Source organism: Chiloscyllium punctatum, chromosome 8 (assembly GCF_047496795.1).
Source record: "Chiloscyllium punctatum isolate Juve2018m chromosome 8, sChiPun1.3, whole genome shotgun sequence".
In the NCBI taxonomy this organism is placed as follows: domain Eukaryota; kingdom Metazoa; phylum Chordata; class Chondrichthyes; order Orectolobiformes; family Hemiscylliidae; genus Chiloscyllium; species Chiloscyllium punctatum.
The window spans coordinates 47,541,675-47,561,432 of record NC_092746.1 but is presented as its reverse complement, the minus strand read 5'-3'; the positions used below and the strand labels follow the sequence as shown (position 1 = coordinate 47,561,432).

General features: G+C 39.4%; 1 protein-coding gene across 2 annotated transcripts in view; it reads right to left on the bottom strand.

The window, feature by feature from the left end:
• calcr (calcitonin receptor) overlaps positions 1–19,758 on the bottom strand; it is a 267,197-nt gene that overhangs the window by 114,573 nt on the left and 132,866 nt on the right. For both annotated transcript variants that reach the window (XM_072575487.1, XM_072575488.1), the window contains exons 5-7: positions 18,869–18,981; positions 8,763–8,922; positions 4,359–4,469 (exon numbers count right to left, since the gene is read on the bottom strand). In XM_072575487.1, coding sequence (XP_072431588.1) covers positions 4,359–4,469; positions 8,763–8,922; positions 18,869–18,981 — 384 coding nt within the window. The remainder of the gene's footprint in view (positions 1–4,358; positions 4,470–8,762; positions 8,923–18,868; positions 18,982–19,758) is intronic.

Below are 19,758 nucleotides of genomic sequence, written 5' to 3'. Positions count from 1 at the left end.
GCTGCGGATGCTGCCAATCAGAAACGATAATAGAAATTGCTGAAAAAGCTCAGCAGTTCTGATAGCATCTGTGGAGAGAAATCAGAGTCAACATTTTGGGTCGAGTGACCCTTCCTCAGAATGGTGATATTGATAAGAATGTCGAACAGATTGGATAAAGAATTGGATGTAAAGAAAGAGACAGACTTGGGAGGAAAAGAGGTTTAGGATGCAAAATCTAATGTATAGGATCAAGAGTTTTTTTTAACCTTAGTTGCAATAATGTGGATATAATGCAAAATATCTCAGAGTTGGAGCAATTATGATGTTCAGGTCAGTGTAGGGATGGAGAATATAATAGAGAGGTGAGCGCATGGAGGGGTTAAAACACAATACTAAGAAGTTTGGGCTTGAGGGATCAGTAACTAGGGTAGATTATAGAGCACAGGAGCGAATGATCTATAGAGGTTGCTATAGCACTGCTAATTGTTTAGGGTGACCTTGGGTAGAAATTGAGAAGACCGTTGTTATATTAAATTGTGTTTCTTTTTAATTCAAAATACGTGTTTAGCCTTTACTTTTGCAAAAGCTAGCTGAATAGTGTTATTTTTCTCCTCCTTTCAAACCTGAGTTCTTTCTCTTTCCCCTTGGCTCACAGTTAATAATATGTTTCTGACAGTTTTTATGATTTTGGTAGGGATCAATAAGATTCTTTTTTTAAGGAATGTATAAACTGAGATATTTACTAAAAGCAAGATCTACATTTTAAAACTAAAACATTTTAATGTTTTTATTTAGACATTTTAATTATTTAACACAACTATCAAAGAACATGAATGCCAACTGTATCGTAAACAGTCAGTTGCATTTAATGAACACAGTTACTTACACTAATTACCCACCAGTGACCATAAGGATCAGTTCTTAGACCTCAGCTATACTTTAAATAAGTAGACTTCCAAACTCAACTTGCCTGTACACTCAGTTATTAAATTGCAAATCAAATACTTATCAAAAATGAGGATATTATTTACTCAGTCTTCACAGTTTTAAAAATTCATGTAAATGTTGAGTGTTTTTGGAGCTTCTGCTTATTTCTGGTGACACGTACATTCATATCTCCTCCAGTCAATCCCACAGCTGTACTCTTCCCATTTGCACAAGTTTACTGTTCTAGGTGTAGTCACCTCAGCTTCACATTCTCCTGGTTCTAATATACTTAAGATCATAAGATGTTGAACAGATATAAGCCTTCAGCCCATTGAGTCTGGTTCTCTATTCAGTCCATAGAGTCTGGAAACCATTCAACGAGATCATGGTTGACCTAATAATCCTCAATTCTACTTTCTGCCTTTTCCCCATAACCCTTGATTCCCTTATTGATTAAAAATCTGTCTACCTCAACCTTTAATATACTTAACAGCCACAGTTGTCTGCGATAAAATCCAAAGATTCACTAGCCTTGAAGAGAAGTTCTTCTTCATCTCTGTTTTAAATGTGCGACCCTTTATTCTGAGATTATATTTTCTGGTCATGAACTCTCCCACAAGAGAAAATAACCTTTTCATATGTACACTGTCAAGTTCCATATGGATCTTTTATATTTCCTTTATGGTTGTCTCTGATTCTTCTTTAGTCCAATGAATACAAGGCCAACTTACTCAACTTCACCTCATAAGACAGACCCTCCATACCTAGTATCAGTCTAGTGAAGTTTCTATAGTTTTAGCAAAATCTTCTTATTTTCATATTCTAATCCCTATAAAACAAAGGACAACTATTTGCCTTCCATAGTACCCACTGAGCTTGGATGTTAACTTTTTATGTCTCATGGATAAAGAATCCCAAATACCTCTGTTCTCTAGCTTTTTTGCAATCTTTCCCCATTCAAATAATATTCAGTCCTTCTATTCTTCCTGTCAAAATGCATAATCACGCATTTTCCTACGTTTTATTCCAGTCGCCAAGATTTCGCCCACTCATTTCAATTTTATTTTTGAAACGTTATGAGTTATTTTTATCATCCTAACTGCTTGCTTTCCCATCTATTTTTGTGTCATCTGCAAACTTAGATATAGTACATGACATGGCATTCCAACCAGACCTCTATCAATAAACACATTCACTTGGATCCCTTTTACCACCCCCCCTGAGAAAAAGAACAAGAAATTACATAATCACAGGAAATGACATCACCACAAGAAATGACATAAGCTACCCAAGGAAACCCAAACATATAAATAGAAAGCAAGAAACAACAGCATTGCTTCGTCCGGAGGCTCACTGAAGATGTTACCTAGTATGGTGACGAAATGTCTGAAAATGAACCATCCCGCTCAGGGACCAAACCTAAATCCACAGTACATGCACTTCCATCATCTATTCATTTATATACATGTTAAATATTGTGGCCCCAGAACTGATCCCAGTGGCACACCAGGTAGTCACTCTGAAAATGCCCCCCCCCCCTTATCCCAACTCTCTGTTTTCTATTTGTTACCCAAACCTCTGTCCATGCTAATGTACTACATCCTACACCATGGGCTCTAATCATATTAAGTATTCTAATATGTGATATCTTATTAAATGACTTCTAAAAGTCTAAATATGTTAAATCCACTACCTCCCCTTTATCTATCCCACTTGTAACTTCCACAAAGAATGCCGGTAAATTTGTCAGGCAACACTGATGTTAGGCTTACCAGTCTATTCCCTGGCTTTTCCTTACCACCTTTCTTAAATAATGGCACCACATGAGTCAACCTTCAGTCTTCCAGCACCTTACCCATGGCTATTAATGACAAAAATAACTGAGCAAGGGGTCCAGCAATCTCTTCCTTAGCTTCCCATAGAGTTCTGGGGTACACCTGATCAGGTCCAGAATCTAAAGATTCTTTAACCTCTGGAGTCTTACAGCTAAAATCGTTTCTCTCGTTTCAGTTGCCTATGAATCCTATGGGCAGTATGGTGGCACAGTGGTTAGCACTGCTGCCTCACAGCGCCAGAGACCCGGGTTCAATTCCCGCCTCAGGTGACTCCCTGTGGGGAGTTTGCACATTCTCCCATGTCTGCATGGGTGTGCTCCGATTTCCTCCCACAGTCCAAAAATATGCAGGTTAGGTGAATTGGCCATGTTAAATTGCCCGTAGTGTTAGGTGTAGGGGAATGGATGTGGGTGAGTTGTGCTTCGCTGGGCCGAAGGGCCTGTTTTCACACTGTAAGTAATCTAACCAAATCACTTTTGTAGAGATCTTCCATTATCAAAGGATTGATGTTTTGCTCTTATATCAGGTCTTTCCCCTTCTCTGAAAACCTGCCTTGGGAGAATGAGGCCTGCTATTTGGAATTTGTGTGGGTGTTGGGTTTCCGGAGTAGACTTCCCTGGAATGGGAGTGGAGCATACTGGATCCCCAGGTGGACTAGGTGGTAGACCTGTTTTGATGCATCGGCACTTTGTTGAAATTGTAAAGAAATGCAATTTTTAAAACAAAAATCCCTCCAGCTTCACCCTTAATACATCCTTACTTCCACACACACTTACCATCTCTACCACACCAATCCAAGCCACCTTATGCACAAACCTCTTATTTGCCTCTAGACTCTATTGTAAGCTTTACCAATGTAACCATTCTTGGATGTAGGTTTGCTCGCTGAGATGTAAGTTTTGTTTTCAGATGTTTCACCACTGTACATTTTCAGTGAGCCTCCAGATGAAGACTGGTGGTGTAGCCTGCTTTCTCGCTAACCATTCTCTTACGACTGAAAAACTAACTCCTGACCAACTCATGTCAGGAAAGGGTAGTGGCAGGGGCAGGTATTGGAGCCAAGCTTAGAAATTATATTTACTTAACACCAAATTTGCTTCGCTTCTTGTGGTGCACACTCAGTGGAATTAATATATGAATGAGAATCAGGTTGCCTTTCTATCTGTGCATGCTTATGTGCAGACATGTGTACGTGCACGTGTGTAACTCATTCTCAGTTTTATGATTCTCATTCGCTCACTCTCAGACACCCACTGACTTCACTAACCTCCTGCAGCATTGGTAAAAATTCATCAGCAATTAGGCCCCATTGTGAGCCCTTTGAAAAGCTCTAGTGAAGTGCATCCTGCTGAGCAAAGCAGAGCTGTGTGCCATTAAGAGAAGGTATTAACTGGAGTGCTCAGGTTGAAAAGGGCAGAGCTGGTGTCATATCAGCAACACTCAGTGAGTGTTTACACTGCATGATGCTGGTGCAGGTTCCTTAAACCCACGCTCAGCAACTCAGTAAGATGTCAGAATGACTTTCATCATCAATGTTAAGTTGCTTTACAAGGATACTACAGCATTAACATCCTCAAGAGTTATAAAAGGACTGCAAAGATACAACTCACTTACCAGTTTCATCAAAATCATTAAAATGATTGGGGCAGTTCTGCATGCTGAGGGTTCCAGCTGGTGTATCATCCCAGCATAGCCATCCATCCCAGGTTCGGTTACAATATAGACCTGCCAAGTCAAAAAGCATTGCTGAATATCTGATAATATTTCTAACAAAGAAATTGCATTTATATAGTCCCTTTACTGAAATAAAACATTTCAAGGAGCATTATAAAACAACATTTGACACCAAAAAATATAAAGAAGTTTTAGGGCAGATGAGAAAATTGAATTCCTGGGATTATGGCCTCGGCAGCTGAAAGCATCAACCTAAATGAGAAAACAATTAAAATTAGCAATTGTCAAAAGACCAAAATTAGAAAAGTGTGGACACCAGGTGGGGATGGGGGGGGGGGTTGTCACAATTGTATAGTTGGGGTGAAGCAATGCCATAGAGAGATTCAAAAATAAGGACAGAATCTTAACATTGAGGTAATGCCTAAGTGGAGCCAAATGTTGTTCAGCAAAAACAATATTGATAGGTGAAAGGGACTTAGTGCATCTAAAGGCACATATAACAAATTTGAATGACCTTAAATCTATGCAGCTTAAACTGTCAGAAGCTGACCACGAGAATGTTGGAATGATTAGAATATGGAGGTATCAGATGAGAATGTTCTACATACCCCCATTGAGTACAACAACTTCAGACCATGATCATCTCTGTCCTGTATTTGGATACTATGCCTACACACACACACACACACACACACACACACACACACACACACACACACACACCATGAACAATATGCATGTCTGACTTATTGCACACTCATACTTGCAAAAGCAATCCCAAGCACAGGTGTACTTTTAAGTATACCAACACACAAACATGTCCTGTACTTAGGAACAGCTGCTTTGTATTTCCTGTACTGCATTACCGGGTGCATACAAATTGACTTGCGAACAGATTCAGGAATGGAACACATTCATAGCCGGGACTGTCAGTATTTTCATCTGTATTGTTCTTTTACTATCATAACCAACCCCAACGCTATTTGCTGGAGACATCTTTATCATCTGTACCACTTGCTCATCCTTTTCCCTTTGTCAACAGCATGAAACTTTGATTTTTCCAGGCCCCCTCAGTTCTGAAGAAGTCATACTGGACATGAAATGTTAAGCCACAACAGATTTGCCTCACCACAGATGCTGCTAGATCTGCTGAGTTTTTGTTGCACTTTCTGTTTTCATTTGTGCCATTTGCAACTTTTCAAGATTTTTTCCTTCTGAGACAGCAAACTGTAATTTGACAGTGTTCGTATAAAAACTAAATCTGCTTTCTATTGGTGAATGCCCCCAGAGAGTAGCATATCATTGAGAAATAGGAGAGAACTGAGGGTCAATCCTGTGGAACACCAGAGGGAGCAATGCAGGATCAGAAAGGGAAGCCTTTGAACCTGGATCTCAGATTACAAATAGACAGACACCAAAAGATCAAAATTAAGTGCAGTGTAACTATTTCAGAGCTGGAATTGTAAAACTAGAGGCACTTACAGGGATAGGGAGATTTAGTAATTTACAAAGAACATAGAATGTAGAATGATACAGCACAGGAACAGACCCTTCGGCCCACAATGTTGGGCAGAACATGGCGCCAAATGAAACAAATCCCTTTTGCCTGCCCTTGATCCATATCCCCCCATTTCTTGTGTTTCACGTGTTTATATAAAAGTCCTTTATAAATGCCGCTACTGTTTCTGCCTCCACCACCAGCCCTGGCAGCGTGTTCCAGATACCTGCCACGTTCTGTGTAAAAACCTTGCCCCTTACATCTCCTTTGAACTTTCCCTCTCTCATCTCAAATGCAAGCCCCCTAGAATTTGCAAACAGGTTGGTAGTTTTACATTTGTAATATTACTTCAGCAGGAGCCAATGATGGTCAGTAAGAAGAAGGCTGATAGGAAAAAGGGACTGAGTACATCTAAGGATACAGATAACGGAGATTAGGATGACTCAAGATCATGGAAAGTTGAAATGTGAAAGACTGACCAGAAAAATGATGGAATAATCAGAATGATAATTAAGTGAGATGGAGAAGGTTTCAACTGTAGATTATCTGGTCTTGTGGTCTTGTTATCTGGGACAGGATGGGGTCAGGCAATGTCACTGAGGTCAAAATAGGTGGTCTTCATCATGATGGCAAATGGTAATCTCAGAGGCAAATATGACACCAAAGTTACAGTTTGATTCAGCTTCAAACAATTGCCAGGGAATGGATAGAGTTGGTGACTAGAAAACAGAAGATATTGCATGAAGAAGGTTACCTCAGAGTACAACAGGATCTGAGTCAGATGGGCCAATGGTCTGAGGAGTGGCAGATGGTGTTTAGTTTAGAAAAATGTGAGGTGCTGCACTTTGGAAAGGCAAATCAGAGCAAGTCTTAAACACTTACTGGTAAGGTCCTGGGGGGCTGTTGCTGAACAAAGAGACCTTAGAGTGCAGGTTCATAGTTCCTTGAAAGTGAAGTCACAGGTAGACAGGATAGTGAAGAAGGCGTTTGGTATGCTTTCCTTTATTGGATAGAGCATTGAGTATATGGGTTGGGAGGTCATGTTGCAGCTATACAGGACATTGGTTAGGCCCTTTTGGAATGTTGTGTGAAATTCTGTTCTACCTGCTATAGGAAAGATGTTGTAAAAATTGAAAGGGTTCAGAAAAGATTGAAAGGATGTTGGAGGATTTGAGCTAAAGGGAGAGGCTGGGGCTGTTTTCTCTGGAATGTGGGCGGCATGGTGGCACAGTGGTTATCACTGCTGCCTCACAGTGCCAGAGACCCGGGTTCAATTCCCACCTCAGGCGTCTGACTGTGCGGAGTTTGCACATTCTCCCTGTGTCTGCGTGGGTTTCTCCGGATGCTCCGGTTTCCTCCCACAGTCCAAAGATGTGCGGGTCAGGTGAATTGGCCATGCTAAATTGTCCGTAGTGTTAGGTAAAGGGCAAATGTAGGGATATGGGTGGGTTGCGCTTCGGCGGGTCAGTGTGGACTTGTTAGGCCGAAGGGCCTGTTTCCACACTGTAAAGTAATCTAATCTAATCTAGTCAGAGGCTGACAGGTGGCCTTATAGAGATTTCTAAAATCATGAGGGGCATGGATAGGGTAAATAGACAAGGTCTTTTCCCTGGAGTAGGGAATCCAGAACTAGAAGGCATAGGTTTATGATGAGAGGGGAAAAATTTAAAAGGGATGTAAGGGGTAACTTTTTCACACAGTGGGTGATGTGCGTGGAATGAGCTGCAAGAGGAAGTGGTGGAGACTGGTACAATGACAACATTTAAAAGGCATCTGGATGGGTATATGAATAAGAAGGCTTTAGAGGGGTATGGACCAAGTGCTGGCAAATGGGACTAGATTGAGTTAGGATATCTGGTCGGCATAATGTGTTGGATCGACAGGTCTGTTTCCGTGCTGTACATCTCTATGGGATGGGTAAATGAATAGGAAGGGTTGAAATGGATACAGGCCAAATGCTGGCAAATGGGACTAGTTTAATTTAGGATATCTGGTTGGCATCGACGAGTTTCACCAAGGGGTGGTCTCTGTGCTGTACAACTCCATCTTATATTTGCTATGACTCTATGACCCTATGAAAATGGCTTTGATCTTTCCAACTAGTTTGACAAAATTTCTACTCATTTTAACTGGATGTCAGACACAAAGTCTTATAAGTTAGACACAGTAAAGAATTTGCATAAATCTGTTGCATGGTAAACCTAGAAGTCACCACTGTCCATGTGAAAACTAAATCTGTGTTTTTTGGACATTGTCACCAAGGAGGAGCAGATATTGAAAGTTAGGTAGAAAAGGGCGGGGGGGTGGTGGGGGGGGGGGGGCGTCGGTGGATCAATGCTGGATAAGGGAGAGAAAGCATTGTAACTGGTTCTCAAGTTACAATTTAATAGATGAGAACAGAACCAGGTGAGAGCAGTCTCATCCTGTTGTGGAGACAGTGGAGCGAGGGATGGCACAATCAACCATGTCAAAGTTTGCAGAAAGGTTGAAGAGGGATGGTTTACCTTTGTTACAATCACATTGGGTGTCATTTATGACTTTGATAAGAACTGATTCAGTATTTTTACGTGGGGGCCATCTTGATTGGAGGATTCTTGGAAAGATGGAGTCAGACTGAAGAGTTGATGACATGTCCAAAGAAGTTGAAGAGGACATGGAGCTTTGAGATGGGTGGTGCATACTCCATGAAATTATATGTCTTTTATTTTGAGGAGGGTGGAATGATAATAACAGCACTAAAGAGGTGATTGGAAGTACCTGAAGAAACAGAACCATTAACAATATTGACTAAAATGGAACAGAAATTGAAATGTAAGCAAACATGTTTGCTAACTGTTGTCTCTTACCTGGTTTGTCATATAAAGGGTCCCTGACCATTTTTTCATAACACTTAAACTGTGCATCCATTATCTTTTGCATTATTAGGTCTTCTGCAGTTTCAACTGATGATGGTTCAGTTGTAATTTCATCATAATTTTCAGTGGATGCAATGCTTGATGTATTTACCTGAGGTGAAAGAGAGGGTGCATTGTGTTAAAGTTTATCTGTTAAATATTCATCACCTGCTAATTCTTCAAATTAGTCACTGAATCAAATCTCATTAAGAACCATGAAAATTGCTGGTATTTCTATTTAATATTGACTGCAATGAGACAAAAACAGCACAGCCATAACATTCTGTGACATTGTGGAATGTATTTGCAAATGGCAGGATTGAATGATGTGTTGGAGTTGTACTGCCTTCTTCTCTTTGTTAACCCATTCACTTTAAACAAATAACCTGCTATCAAAACATGCAGAAATACATTTCAAGTATGTTAACAGTTAACATGGGAAAAGTAATTTGAAGTTTGTGGTAATGTATTGCTATATAAAAAAGAAATTCTGTTGGGAAGCCTCCTAAAATTTTGGAAATTATAATAAATTTAATACATTTTAAGCTGCTTTAAATGTAAGTGTTGGCATTTAAGACTTGTGTAATTAGATATCACAAACTATAACAAGCTTAATTTGCACATTATTTCACTGACTGCCAACATTGGGACTTGAAATATTGTCAGGCCTTTGGTTTGAAAACTGTTGTTCTTGATTCTATTGTTGACACTGTGTGGTCTGTAAAGTCTCTCTATTTTGGGGTATCTTTTATCTATTGGGTGTCTTTGCTGGAGTTGTTCCTGTTAAATCAGGTTATCCGTCTATCACTACATTCGGATGGCCATAATCACCTGAGCTTCTTTTGCAGCAGAGCTCTTCCCAGCTGAAACAGGCAGTTGACCCAAAATATCATCCAGTTGACCTAAACCTCATGAATTTGCTTATGGAAGGCAGCTGCTCTGTTGAAACAGGCATTCTTATTTTTGTCATTTCTTGGATTTCTGAACTATACAACTTCTCTTTGACAATATATTGGATTTCTTTGCCATGTAGCTTCTTCTTGACTATGCCCTGAATCAGTGTATTTTAGTCATCTTTTTTCAATGTTGGCTCTCAAGGAATCACATATAGCCCATCTTCAATTTGTGTATCCAGATCCTTACTTTCAATGTGAAAATACATCTATGTTGAAGTCTGTAAGTTCTCTGCTTTGACTTGTAGATTAGGTTGAACATCTTCAGTCTCCCTTTGTAATTGTCTCACTGATTAATCCAACATGTTCACATACTCAGTCATGTTATCTGAGGACTGCTGCTGGTTAGCTGTCATTAGTGCTGATAGTTCTTTCTTAGAAGGTGAATCATTTAAATATTCTGCTTGAACTTGTGTTGTTTCATCACCTGACATCTAATTTGAATCTTTTCTTATCATTTCCTCACCAGACTGTTGCTAGCTAAACAATTTTAGGTAAAGGTTTATCAGTTAGCTTAAATGGATTGTATTAATATTTAAAATCTGTCAATCTCTAAAAAAACACAATGAATAAGCTTATACAACAAGTAATAACAAGGGTACAAGTAACCACCACAAATAATAGACAATCTTACCACCACCCCCTTGGTGTTCAAGGGTGTTACCATCAATGAATCCACCACTATCAACATCCTGGGGGTTATCATTGACCAGAAACTCAACTGGACTCACCACATAAACACAGTGACTACAAGACCAGGTCAGAAACTAAGAAGCTAGTAACTCACCTCCTCTAGCCACCATCTACAAAGCACATGTCATCTGCGTGATGGAATACTCCCCACTTGCCTGGATAAGTGCACCATCCAGCACAAAGCAGCTCGTTAGGTTGGCACCATATCCACAAGCATCCACTCCCTCCATCACCATTGTTCAGTAGCAGCAGTGTGTACTATCTACAAGATGCACTGCAGAAATTCACCGAAGATCTTCAGACAGCACCTTCCACACACACAACCACTTCCATCTAGAAGGGCAGAGGACATATGGGAACACCACCATCTTCAAGTTCCCCACCAAGCCACTCACCATCCTGACTTGGAAATATATTACCATTCCTTCGCTGCCTCTGAGTCAAAACCCTGGAACTTCCTCTCCAATGGCATTGTGGGTCACTACGCAGTAGGTGGGCTGCAGCAGTTCAGGAAGACAGCTTATCATCACCTTCTCAATGGAAACTAGAAATGGGCAATAAATGCTGGCCAGCCAGTGACACCCAATCCTACAACATGATTTTTTTAAAACAGTCTTTTGGGGAAGGAAATTCCACGTATTCACAAACACCTGCATTTTTAAAAATCATAATCTTAGTCCTAAATTGTTTTCTTTTGTCTTGTAATTGTGTCCCTTGGTTCAACACTCTCAAAACAGGGGAAACATCTTACCTACATACCCAATCTCTCCCTTTAAGTATTTTGTAGGTTTCAATGAGATCATCTCCCAAACTTCAAAACTCTAAAGAAAATTGGCCTAGTTTTCCCAAACTCTCTTCCTAAACAGTTTCATCATTCTGGAACAACTCTGGTGAACTTTTAATAAAGGCAAAATACTGGGGATTTTGGAAATCTGAAACAAACACAGAGAATGTCAGGGTTAAGTTTTCAAATTCAGTATGATTCTTCTTCAGAATCTTGGATTAATTTCCTTACTGTTACAGATTTCCTTTACTTTGTCGTTCTCTTGAATTAATTGAATCTCAAATTCTGGGAGATTTCTTGATTCTCCCTGAGGTGCCAAGACACATAGTACTAATTTTATCTGCCATTTTCATCTTCCCAACATAAATTGTCCTGGCAGTACTTGAGGTAGATCCACCAAATAGCCAGATCTTTCCTTTGTACACACAAATCGAGCTTTTACAGTCCAGTTTTGTGTTTGTTGTTAGTCTACATTCATATTGAGTTCTATCTTTATTATTCAGTTTCATGATCTGCCTTTATTGTTCTCAAAGTCTTTCCCAGTCCTCAGGTTTTTTTTACTATTCATGGCAATGTTATAAGCCTTTTCTTTTAATCTTAAACGTTTCTTAATTTCCTTTGTCAACTATAATTGACTGACATTTTAAGTTTTTGTATCTTCAAAGAATTCATTATTGTATTAAAATTTACAATAATTCTTAAAAAGTACACATTGCTTTCGTAATGGCATAATTTTTAACAAATTATTCCAAATCCATCTCAGACAGTTTACCTTCACACCTTCACAATTTCCTCTGTTCAAGTGTTTAACATCCTCACTTCAGACTGAACTAGCTATCATGTTATGGTCACGCAGCCTTAAATGTTTATTTACAGCAAAATTGTTGATTCGCACTTTTTATACATTATACTAGATCTAAATTAGCCTGCTGTTTGGTGAGTTTTACACCAAAAAACAGGCTATTTGTTTAATACACTCCAGAAACTCTCAGAAATCCTCCACTGCATGAGCTTTAAGTTTATCCAGGCTATATGCAGATGAAAGACATTTCTGTTTGCTGATTTATCCATTGGTTCCCTTGTAATGATTTCCTGATTAATATGATGCTCCTAATTTCTCAGAGTGAGAGATCCTTTTGATTTAGGAAACAAGGAAGTGAAGGAAAATAGTATCAGCAAGAAAACTGAAGTATTGAGGAAATTAATGGGGCTGAATATCAATAAGTCTGTGCAATCTGATATTCAACATTCCAGAATTTTGAAATATATAGTTCAGTAGATAGTGAATGTATTAATGATCATAAATTCATATGGTGGCTTATGAACAACTCATTCCAATTTTTGTTGTCCTTATTATTTGTTAGCTTCACCCAAACAAGGTTTCACAATTTGTTCATCCGGTTTGAGATCCTTCTTTACTGATGAACTGATCTCATCCCTTCTATCAGCACAATACCACTTCCTTTTCTTTATGCCCATCATTCTGAAATGTCAAATATCATTGAAAACCCTCAGTTCCTAGTCTTTGTCATTCTACAACCATGTTCCACATGTTAATTAGATTATATCCATTTACCTCGACCTGTCAAGACTCTGACCTCAAGTCTACATGACATTTTAGTGGGGGTGCTTATGGGACTTCTCATTATCAACCATTTCAGACCCTTTCAGATCCATAAACAAATATCTCTTGCAATTTTTAATTTATTCACTAATATTACTGTACTTATTATCATTTACCATGACCCTATATATTCTCATGTGTCTGACTTTACAAATTTAGCCCATCTGGAGGTTTCATTATTCCTCTGGGATGTGGTCATATCAGATTTGGGAGACCCAGTTGTTTGCTGTGCAGAAGCTCATTGTCTTTGGTTCTTTTCCTGACAGTTTGAGGTATACAGGTCACTTTAAACTGAGAACACACAATCACTTGGAATTACTTCATGGAGAACACTGCTGAAACAGGCAATATCCTTTTGGCAGTATCTTGAATCATTGGACATAAGCCATCCCTATTCAATGATGGATTCTGTGGAGTTATATGGACTACATCTTCAACCTATGTCTGCAGAATTCATTGTCAATCCACTTGTAAATTTGCAATAAACCATGTAAATCTTGTACTTCAATATGGCGATTGATTTGGACTTTCATTCACATCCAGCAGTTACAATATTGGTGAAATCTACACAGTTGCTTCCTCAGTTCTGCATTATGACGATTGTTTCTGGCTTGCTATGATTTCTGTCTTAATGGTTAAGTATTCCTCTTTGGAAGATAATATAATTAAACATTCTGCTTGAACCTGCCTCTTCTGAGTAACCTTAGCCTCGAACATCAAACTTGAACCTGACATTGGTATTTGTTCATCAAGCTCTATTCACTTCAAGCTATATCTGTTAAAAGTTCATTAATTGGGTCAAGTGGATTATGCTTTTTACTTCATACTCCTCCATTCCTCATTTTTCCTCATGAACCTTACTAGCTCTTGCAATCTGAGCACACTTCACTATTGATAGCAATGGAGAACATTTGTGCCAGTCCAATTTGTGCACAGCTTCTCATCTCATTAGCATAAGAAATTTGTTTCATACTATCTTTGTAACTAATCTCAATAGATTCTATTTTTTGATTGGGTTCCACCATGAGTCCAGTAAGTCCTATGAAATCTTTAACCAGATATCCTTTGATCAGATATGACCAGCTGTTTCTTGACCTTCAGTGGCCGTTACTTAACTTTACATAATTTAACTCCTTGTACAATGTGAAGAAGATCAAAATCAGTTTTTGTTTCCCAAGCAAGAGTGATAATTCTCGGTTGTGGATTGTGAAATAACGTTCAGGTTGTTTACTATTTGGAGTTGCTAGTATTGAAGTGTTGCTTGTGGCATGCTATTAACCTTAAGTGCTATGCCACCGGAAGCATGTCATTGCACTGTTGTCAACTGTAAACAGTATTGTGTTAGACATGGTCACTATCATATAATATTTGCCTTGGGCTAGCTTGAGATTCGTAAAATGACCATTGCTATAAATATTAGCTTTCCACATTGTATGTTTTGATTACTTAATTTATTTTTTTTTGTGTTGTAGAATTTGTACCTCATTAAACATTTTGTGCGGTTAGCAATTTAATTTCTCATTTTTCAGAAACTATATTCCACATCTGCACTTTTTCTAAAAGTGACATACTGTGTAACAGAAAAAACTTTCATATTTAACAGTTTGGCATTGTATATGCCTGTGAGGTTTCCTTGCTCCACAGTGCTAACCGGAATTTTTAATATCGGGAGCCTGTTGTATTCACTGAAATGGCTTCTTACGTGAGTCGTCTTTTGTTTTGTACCTTAATAATTAAATTGACTACACTGATCTCCTGTTTCAGAGCTGGACTTCTCTGCTTACAATTATTTTGCATTGCTTCTAAACTTTTGACTAATGGTGCAACTGAAGGCCTTTCTCTACAGTCAGATCTTCTTTGGACTGTAATAAATCTGACAAAGATTCATCAGCAATTCCTACAATCATTTTGTCTCTTAAGAATTCTGACTGGAAGTGACCATTGTCGCATTTTTGACATCTTTAAAATCCATTTATAGGATGTGGGTGTTGCTGGCTGAGCCAACATTTCCTTAATTGCCCTTCCCTAATTGCCCTTGAGAAGGTGGTGGTGAGCTACCTTCTTGAACCAATGTAGTCCTGTGGGTTGACCCACAATGCCCTTTGGGAGGCAATCCTTGGATTTTGACCCAGCGACAGTGAAGGAATGGTATTAAGTCAGGATGGTGAGTGGTTTGGATGGGAACTTGAAGGTGGTGGTATTCCCATATACCGGCTGTCCTTGTTTTTCTAGTTAGAAGTGGTCATGGGTTTGGAAGATGCTGGTTAAGAATCTTTGGTGAATTTCTGCAGTACATCTTTCTCAATGCATCCACCTGCTGCTACTAAATGTCATTGGTGGAGGCAGTGGATGTTTGTGGATGTGATGACAATCAAGTGGGCTGCTTTGTCCTGGGAGGTGACAAGCTTCTTCAGTGTTATTGGAGCTACACCCATCCAGATGAGTGGAAAGTATTCCATCATATTCCTGACTTGTGCTTTGTTGATGGTGGACAGCTTCAAGAAGTCAAGAGGTGAGTTACTCGCAGAAGTATTCCTAGCCTCTGACCTTCTTTTGTTGCCACTGTGTTTATGTGCAGAATCCAGGTGACTTTCTGGTCAATGGTAACCCCAAGGATGCTAATAGTGGGGGATTCAGTGATGGCAACACCAATGAATATCATGGGGCAGTGGTTAGATTGTCTTTTATTGGAGATGGTTATACCCTGGCATTTGATTGGAACACATGTTACTTACCACTTGTGAGCCCAAGCCTGGATGTTATTCAGATCTTGTTGCATTTGAAGATAGACTGCTTCTGTATCTGAGGAGTCACAAATGTCACAATGTTGAACATTGTGCAATCATTGGTGAACATCCCCACTTCTGATCTGATGAGTGGAGGGAAAGTCATTGGTGAAGCAGCTGAAGATGGCTGGGCCTTGGACACCACTCTGAGAAACTCCTACAGAGATGTCCTGGAGCAGAGATGATTGACTTACAATGTCCAGGACCATCTTCCAATGTGTCAGGTGTGACGCCAACCAGCAGAAAGTTTTCCCCTGATTCCTATTGTTTCCAGTTTTGCTCGGCCTCCTTGATATCACACTCAATCTTGATGTCACTCTCACCTCACTGTCATCTCTGGAATTCAGCACTTTCCTCCACATTTGAACCAAGGCTGTAATAAGGTCAAGAGTCGAGTGGTCCTGGTTGTACCCATCTAGGTATCAGTGAGCAAGTATTGCTAACCTGGAGCGATGATTGCTGAAATCATCTATGGATTCCCCTGGATGCTAAACTCTTCTATTAAAAGTAGGTTTTTCTAGAATTTTTATTTGTTCTGACATTGCCATAATTGCCAAAGATGTTCTGAACCTTTTCAAAAGTGCCAACTGTTTCCTGTTAGTAGGTTGTAACACCATCATCTATATTCATATATATGGATGCAGGTTTGCTTGCTGAGCTGCAAGATTCATTTCCATTGAAATTCATGGAAATGAACCTTCCAACTCAGTGAGCAAACCTACATCCAGAACCTCAACCTGAGCTACATATCTTCTTAAAAATTCATAAATATATTTACTTTTTCTAATTTTGCAATAATACTGAATCTGCTATTGTTTGCTGCTTTACTGGATGATTTTTCCACATTTTTGAGCTAAAATAGAAGATATCTGCTTTTCACCAATAATATGGATAATTCTCATCCATGATAGGTAAAGTGGAGGATTCCTGTCTTTTTCACAATCTCTCATTATGAAAGTCATGGTTTGCAGCTTTCATAAACATTTCTCATTTTAATTATTATTTTACTGAATGATAGTTGGACTTAGTGGACAAAATGAATGACCTCTCCTTTATTTCAGCTCTTCGAAAACATGTTCCATGTTTTACATGGCCTGAATAAAGTCTTGTAAACTTATCTCTCATGCCTTCTTAGATTTTTAATCTGGTCAACATTTTCATTTTACTTACTAGTTTTGTGAAAGTCTGAAATGCGCAGCTTCAAAGTGATATTTTGTTTGTAGCCCTTTATTTCCCACTTCTGCAGTTATGCTTTGTGATATTCATTTGCTTGGCAGTGATGTTAGATTTGTGGTGGAAGTTTTTTAACTTCTAGCTTTTTCTGCCTGGATTGCTGCACCAATTTAAAGTTCCCCTTGACCCTTCAGAGATTGTAAACTTTATCCATGGAGCCTCTGAGCCTGTTTGATTACTACTGACCTCCAACTCAGACACAGGGTGGCATGGTGGCTCAGTGCTACCTCACAAAGCCAGGGACCCGGGTTTGAATCATGCCTTGGGTGAGTGTGGAGTTTGCATATCCTCCCCATGTCTGTGTGGGTTTCCTCCCACACTCTGAAGATGCTCAGGTTGGGCAAATTGGCTATGCTAAAATTGCCCATAGTCTTAGGTTCATTAGTCAGGGGTAAATATAGGATAAAGAAATGGGTCTGGATGGATTACTCTTCAGAGGGTCAGTATGAACTTTTTGGGCCAAATGGCCTGTTTCCGTACTGTAGGGAATCTAATCAGATCTATTTTTACAGATCATCACCTCATGGTGCAGTCTGATTCTGCTTTGGAGTTACTAATTCTCCTTCTCAAGGAAGTTACTAACTCTCTTGTTGATGTACTTCTCTTACCAGGTCTGAAATGCTTTTGCCATTCGCTGGAGTATTCTTCCTCAATGAGGATTACTTCTGTAATGTTCTTAAATCCAGCTGGCAGTATTGTATTTGCAGGTAACTTAAATAAGAGTCTGAATATCTTGAAACACATCTGGCCATTTTTTTGTATGAGTAGGCAAATCAGATCTGTACTGCAGCCACCATGTTGTGTGGACATGTTAGCTCACTGCCTGTATAAGCTGCTACTCATGGTGAAAGATGCTGCTACTATCGTCTTTAAACTTAGAGGATGCTTGGTCTCATGTGCTCAAGAAAAGGACTTCTTGGTCCAACTGGAAGAGTCTCTTTTGTAAACAATATATCATTTATTGAATGTTAGCAACTTAGTCACAGGCTACATTGACATGTTAGACATTGTTACAGAAAATCTGAGGAGGACCAGATGGTAGATCCTGAACTGTTTTGCCCACAAGTCCATATGACATTTTCATAGTGAGTGGTGCTTATTTCCCTGTCTGTATTAAGCCTTTCACAAACTAAACTACAGTATTCTCTACTGTCAATTGGATATCACAACCCTGAAAATTGCTAGGCAAACAGAGGCTATAGCGTTGGTACCTACTACTTTTTCTCTCAGGCCTGTGATAGAGATTGGTGATAGATCCTCTAAAGACAGGTAAGTGAGCTGGACTTTCATAATAGGGAAGCCAATCAAGAGGGCAGAGGGCAACCAACAGTAAGAGCTGGGGGTAATTTCCTACACTTCCCCTCCCCTCCCTTCCCCCATGCACATTATTAGATCAGAGATCAGTACATTGAAGGATCTCTCCTTTGAAGGCCAAAGGCATTCCTGACAGGGTTTGTTGGGTGGTCTCTCTGAATTATGAGTCTCTACCTGCTGCTGTTTCTCACAACAGCTGCTGATCCTGAAGTGGTTCACAAGTGTCCACTCAAGGGTTTCACCTGGGCTCTATGCAGCCAGCCGCCTTTAAGCCGATACTACACAGACTTAATTAGGGTTGGAGTCAAAATGTGTGGCACTGGAAAAGTACAGCAGGTCAGGCAGCATCCAAGGAGCAGGAGAGTTGACGATTCGGGCATAAACCCCTCATCAGAAATAAGCTCTTCATCATTCCTGATGAAGGGTGTATGAATGAATCATTGACTCTTCCCCTCCTCGGATGCTGCCTGACCTGCTGTACTTTTCCAGCGCCACACGTTTTGACTCTGATCTCCAGCATCTGCAGTCCTCACTTTCTCTTAATTAGGGTTGGAGACATAATCAGCACAATGTATCTTCCATCATCACCGAACAAGGCTATTCCAAACTTTCCTCAGGGGATGGGGGGCAAGTATCAGGAAATAACTGAGTTAAGGGTAAGTGAAACCTACCTTTCCTTTATAACCTATGAATTTAGTACATAATGTATAGTTGGACCAAGTACGATTGGTTTCCGGATGCTTAAACCAGTCCCCGGTTTCATCACAGTATTTTGTAGCTTTTTCTGGAAAGAAGATAGAAGTTATCTTTCAGCAATTGCTCAAGTTTACAAACAAGCAGAAGCCTAGAGCATGCAGTCTACTTACAATAACAAACTGTTTTTTATGTCAGCAAAATAGAACTATCCAATTATTTGACTTCAGCAATATAAACATCACAAGAAGTTGGGAAGTTGGAGCTACATTTTAAATGACACAATTTTAATGTGATGTTATGCTTCACAGGGATGACACACTGGAAATTAAGTCCTGCTACTCCTGGAATTGACATAACAATTACAAATTTTATAAAGTATTCACAGTTCCCTAATTTACCGGACTTACAGCCCCAGATTGATAGGAAACATGGATCAGGTTTCTGTGCTAAAGAAGTATCACTACTTACGAAAGTAATTAGACCCTAGCTGCAGGTAAACAGTTATAACACTACTTAAAACCCAGGGTCCTGATAAACTCCCCTTTACTAACATGCACACACACACACAAGTAGATTATGAACAGAGAGGAAAGACTGGAAAGTAGTCTTTGTTCCCAAGCTCTTCAGTTGAGATGATCTTCATGATTGCTCCACTGACCAACACATTGCATCAGTCGTCTTTCTCCGTTACTTCCACTGGTCGGTGGCTAATTATTTTATATAAAGTCTCTGATTTATCTGATTCATCAACTGTTATAGGAAAGATAAATTGCTTTTCTTTAATTCACAGTGAGTTTTAATTGCCAAGAACAGAGAACCTGGAAAGAACTGATTGTTCCTCTCTTTCTCTGTAATCTATTCTCAG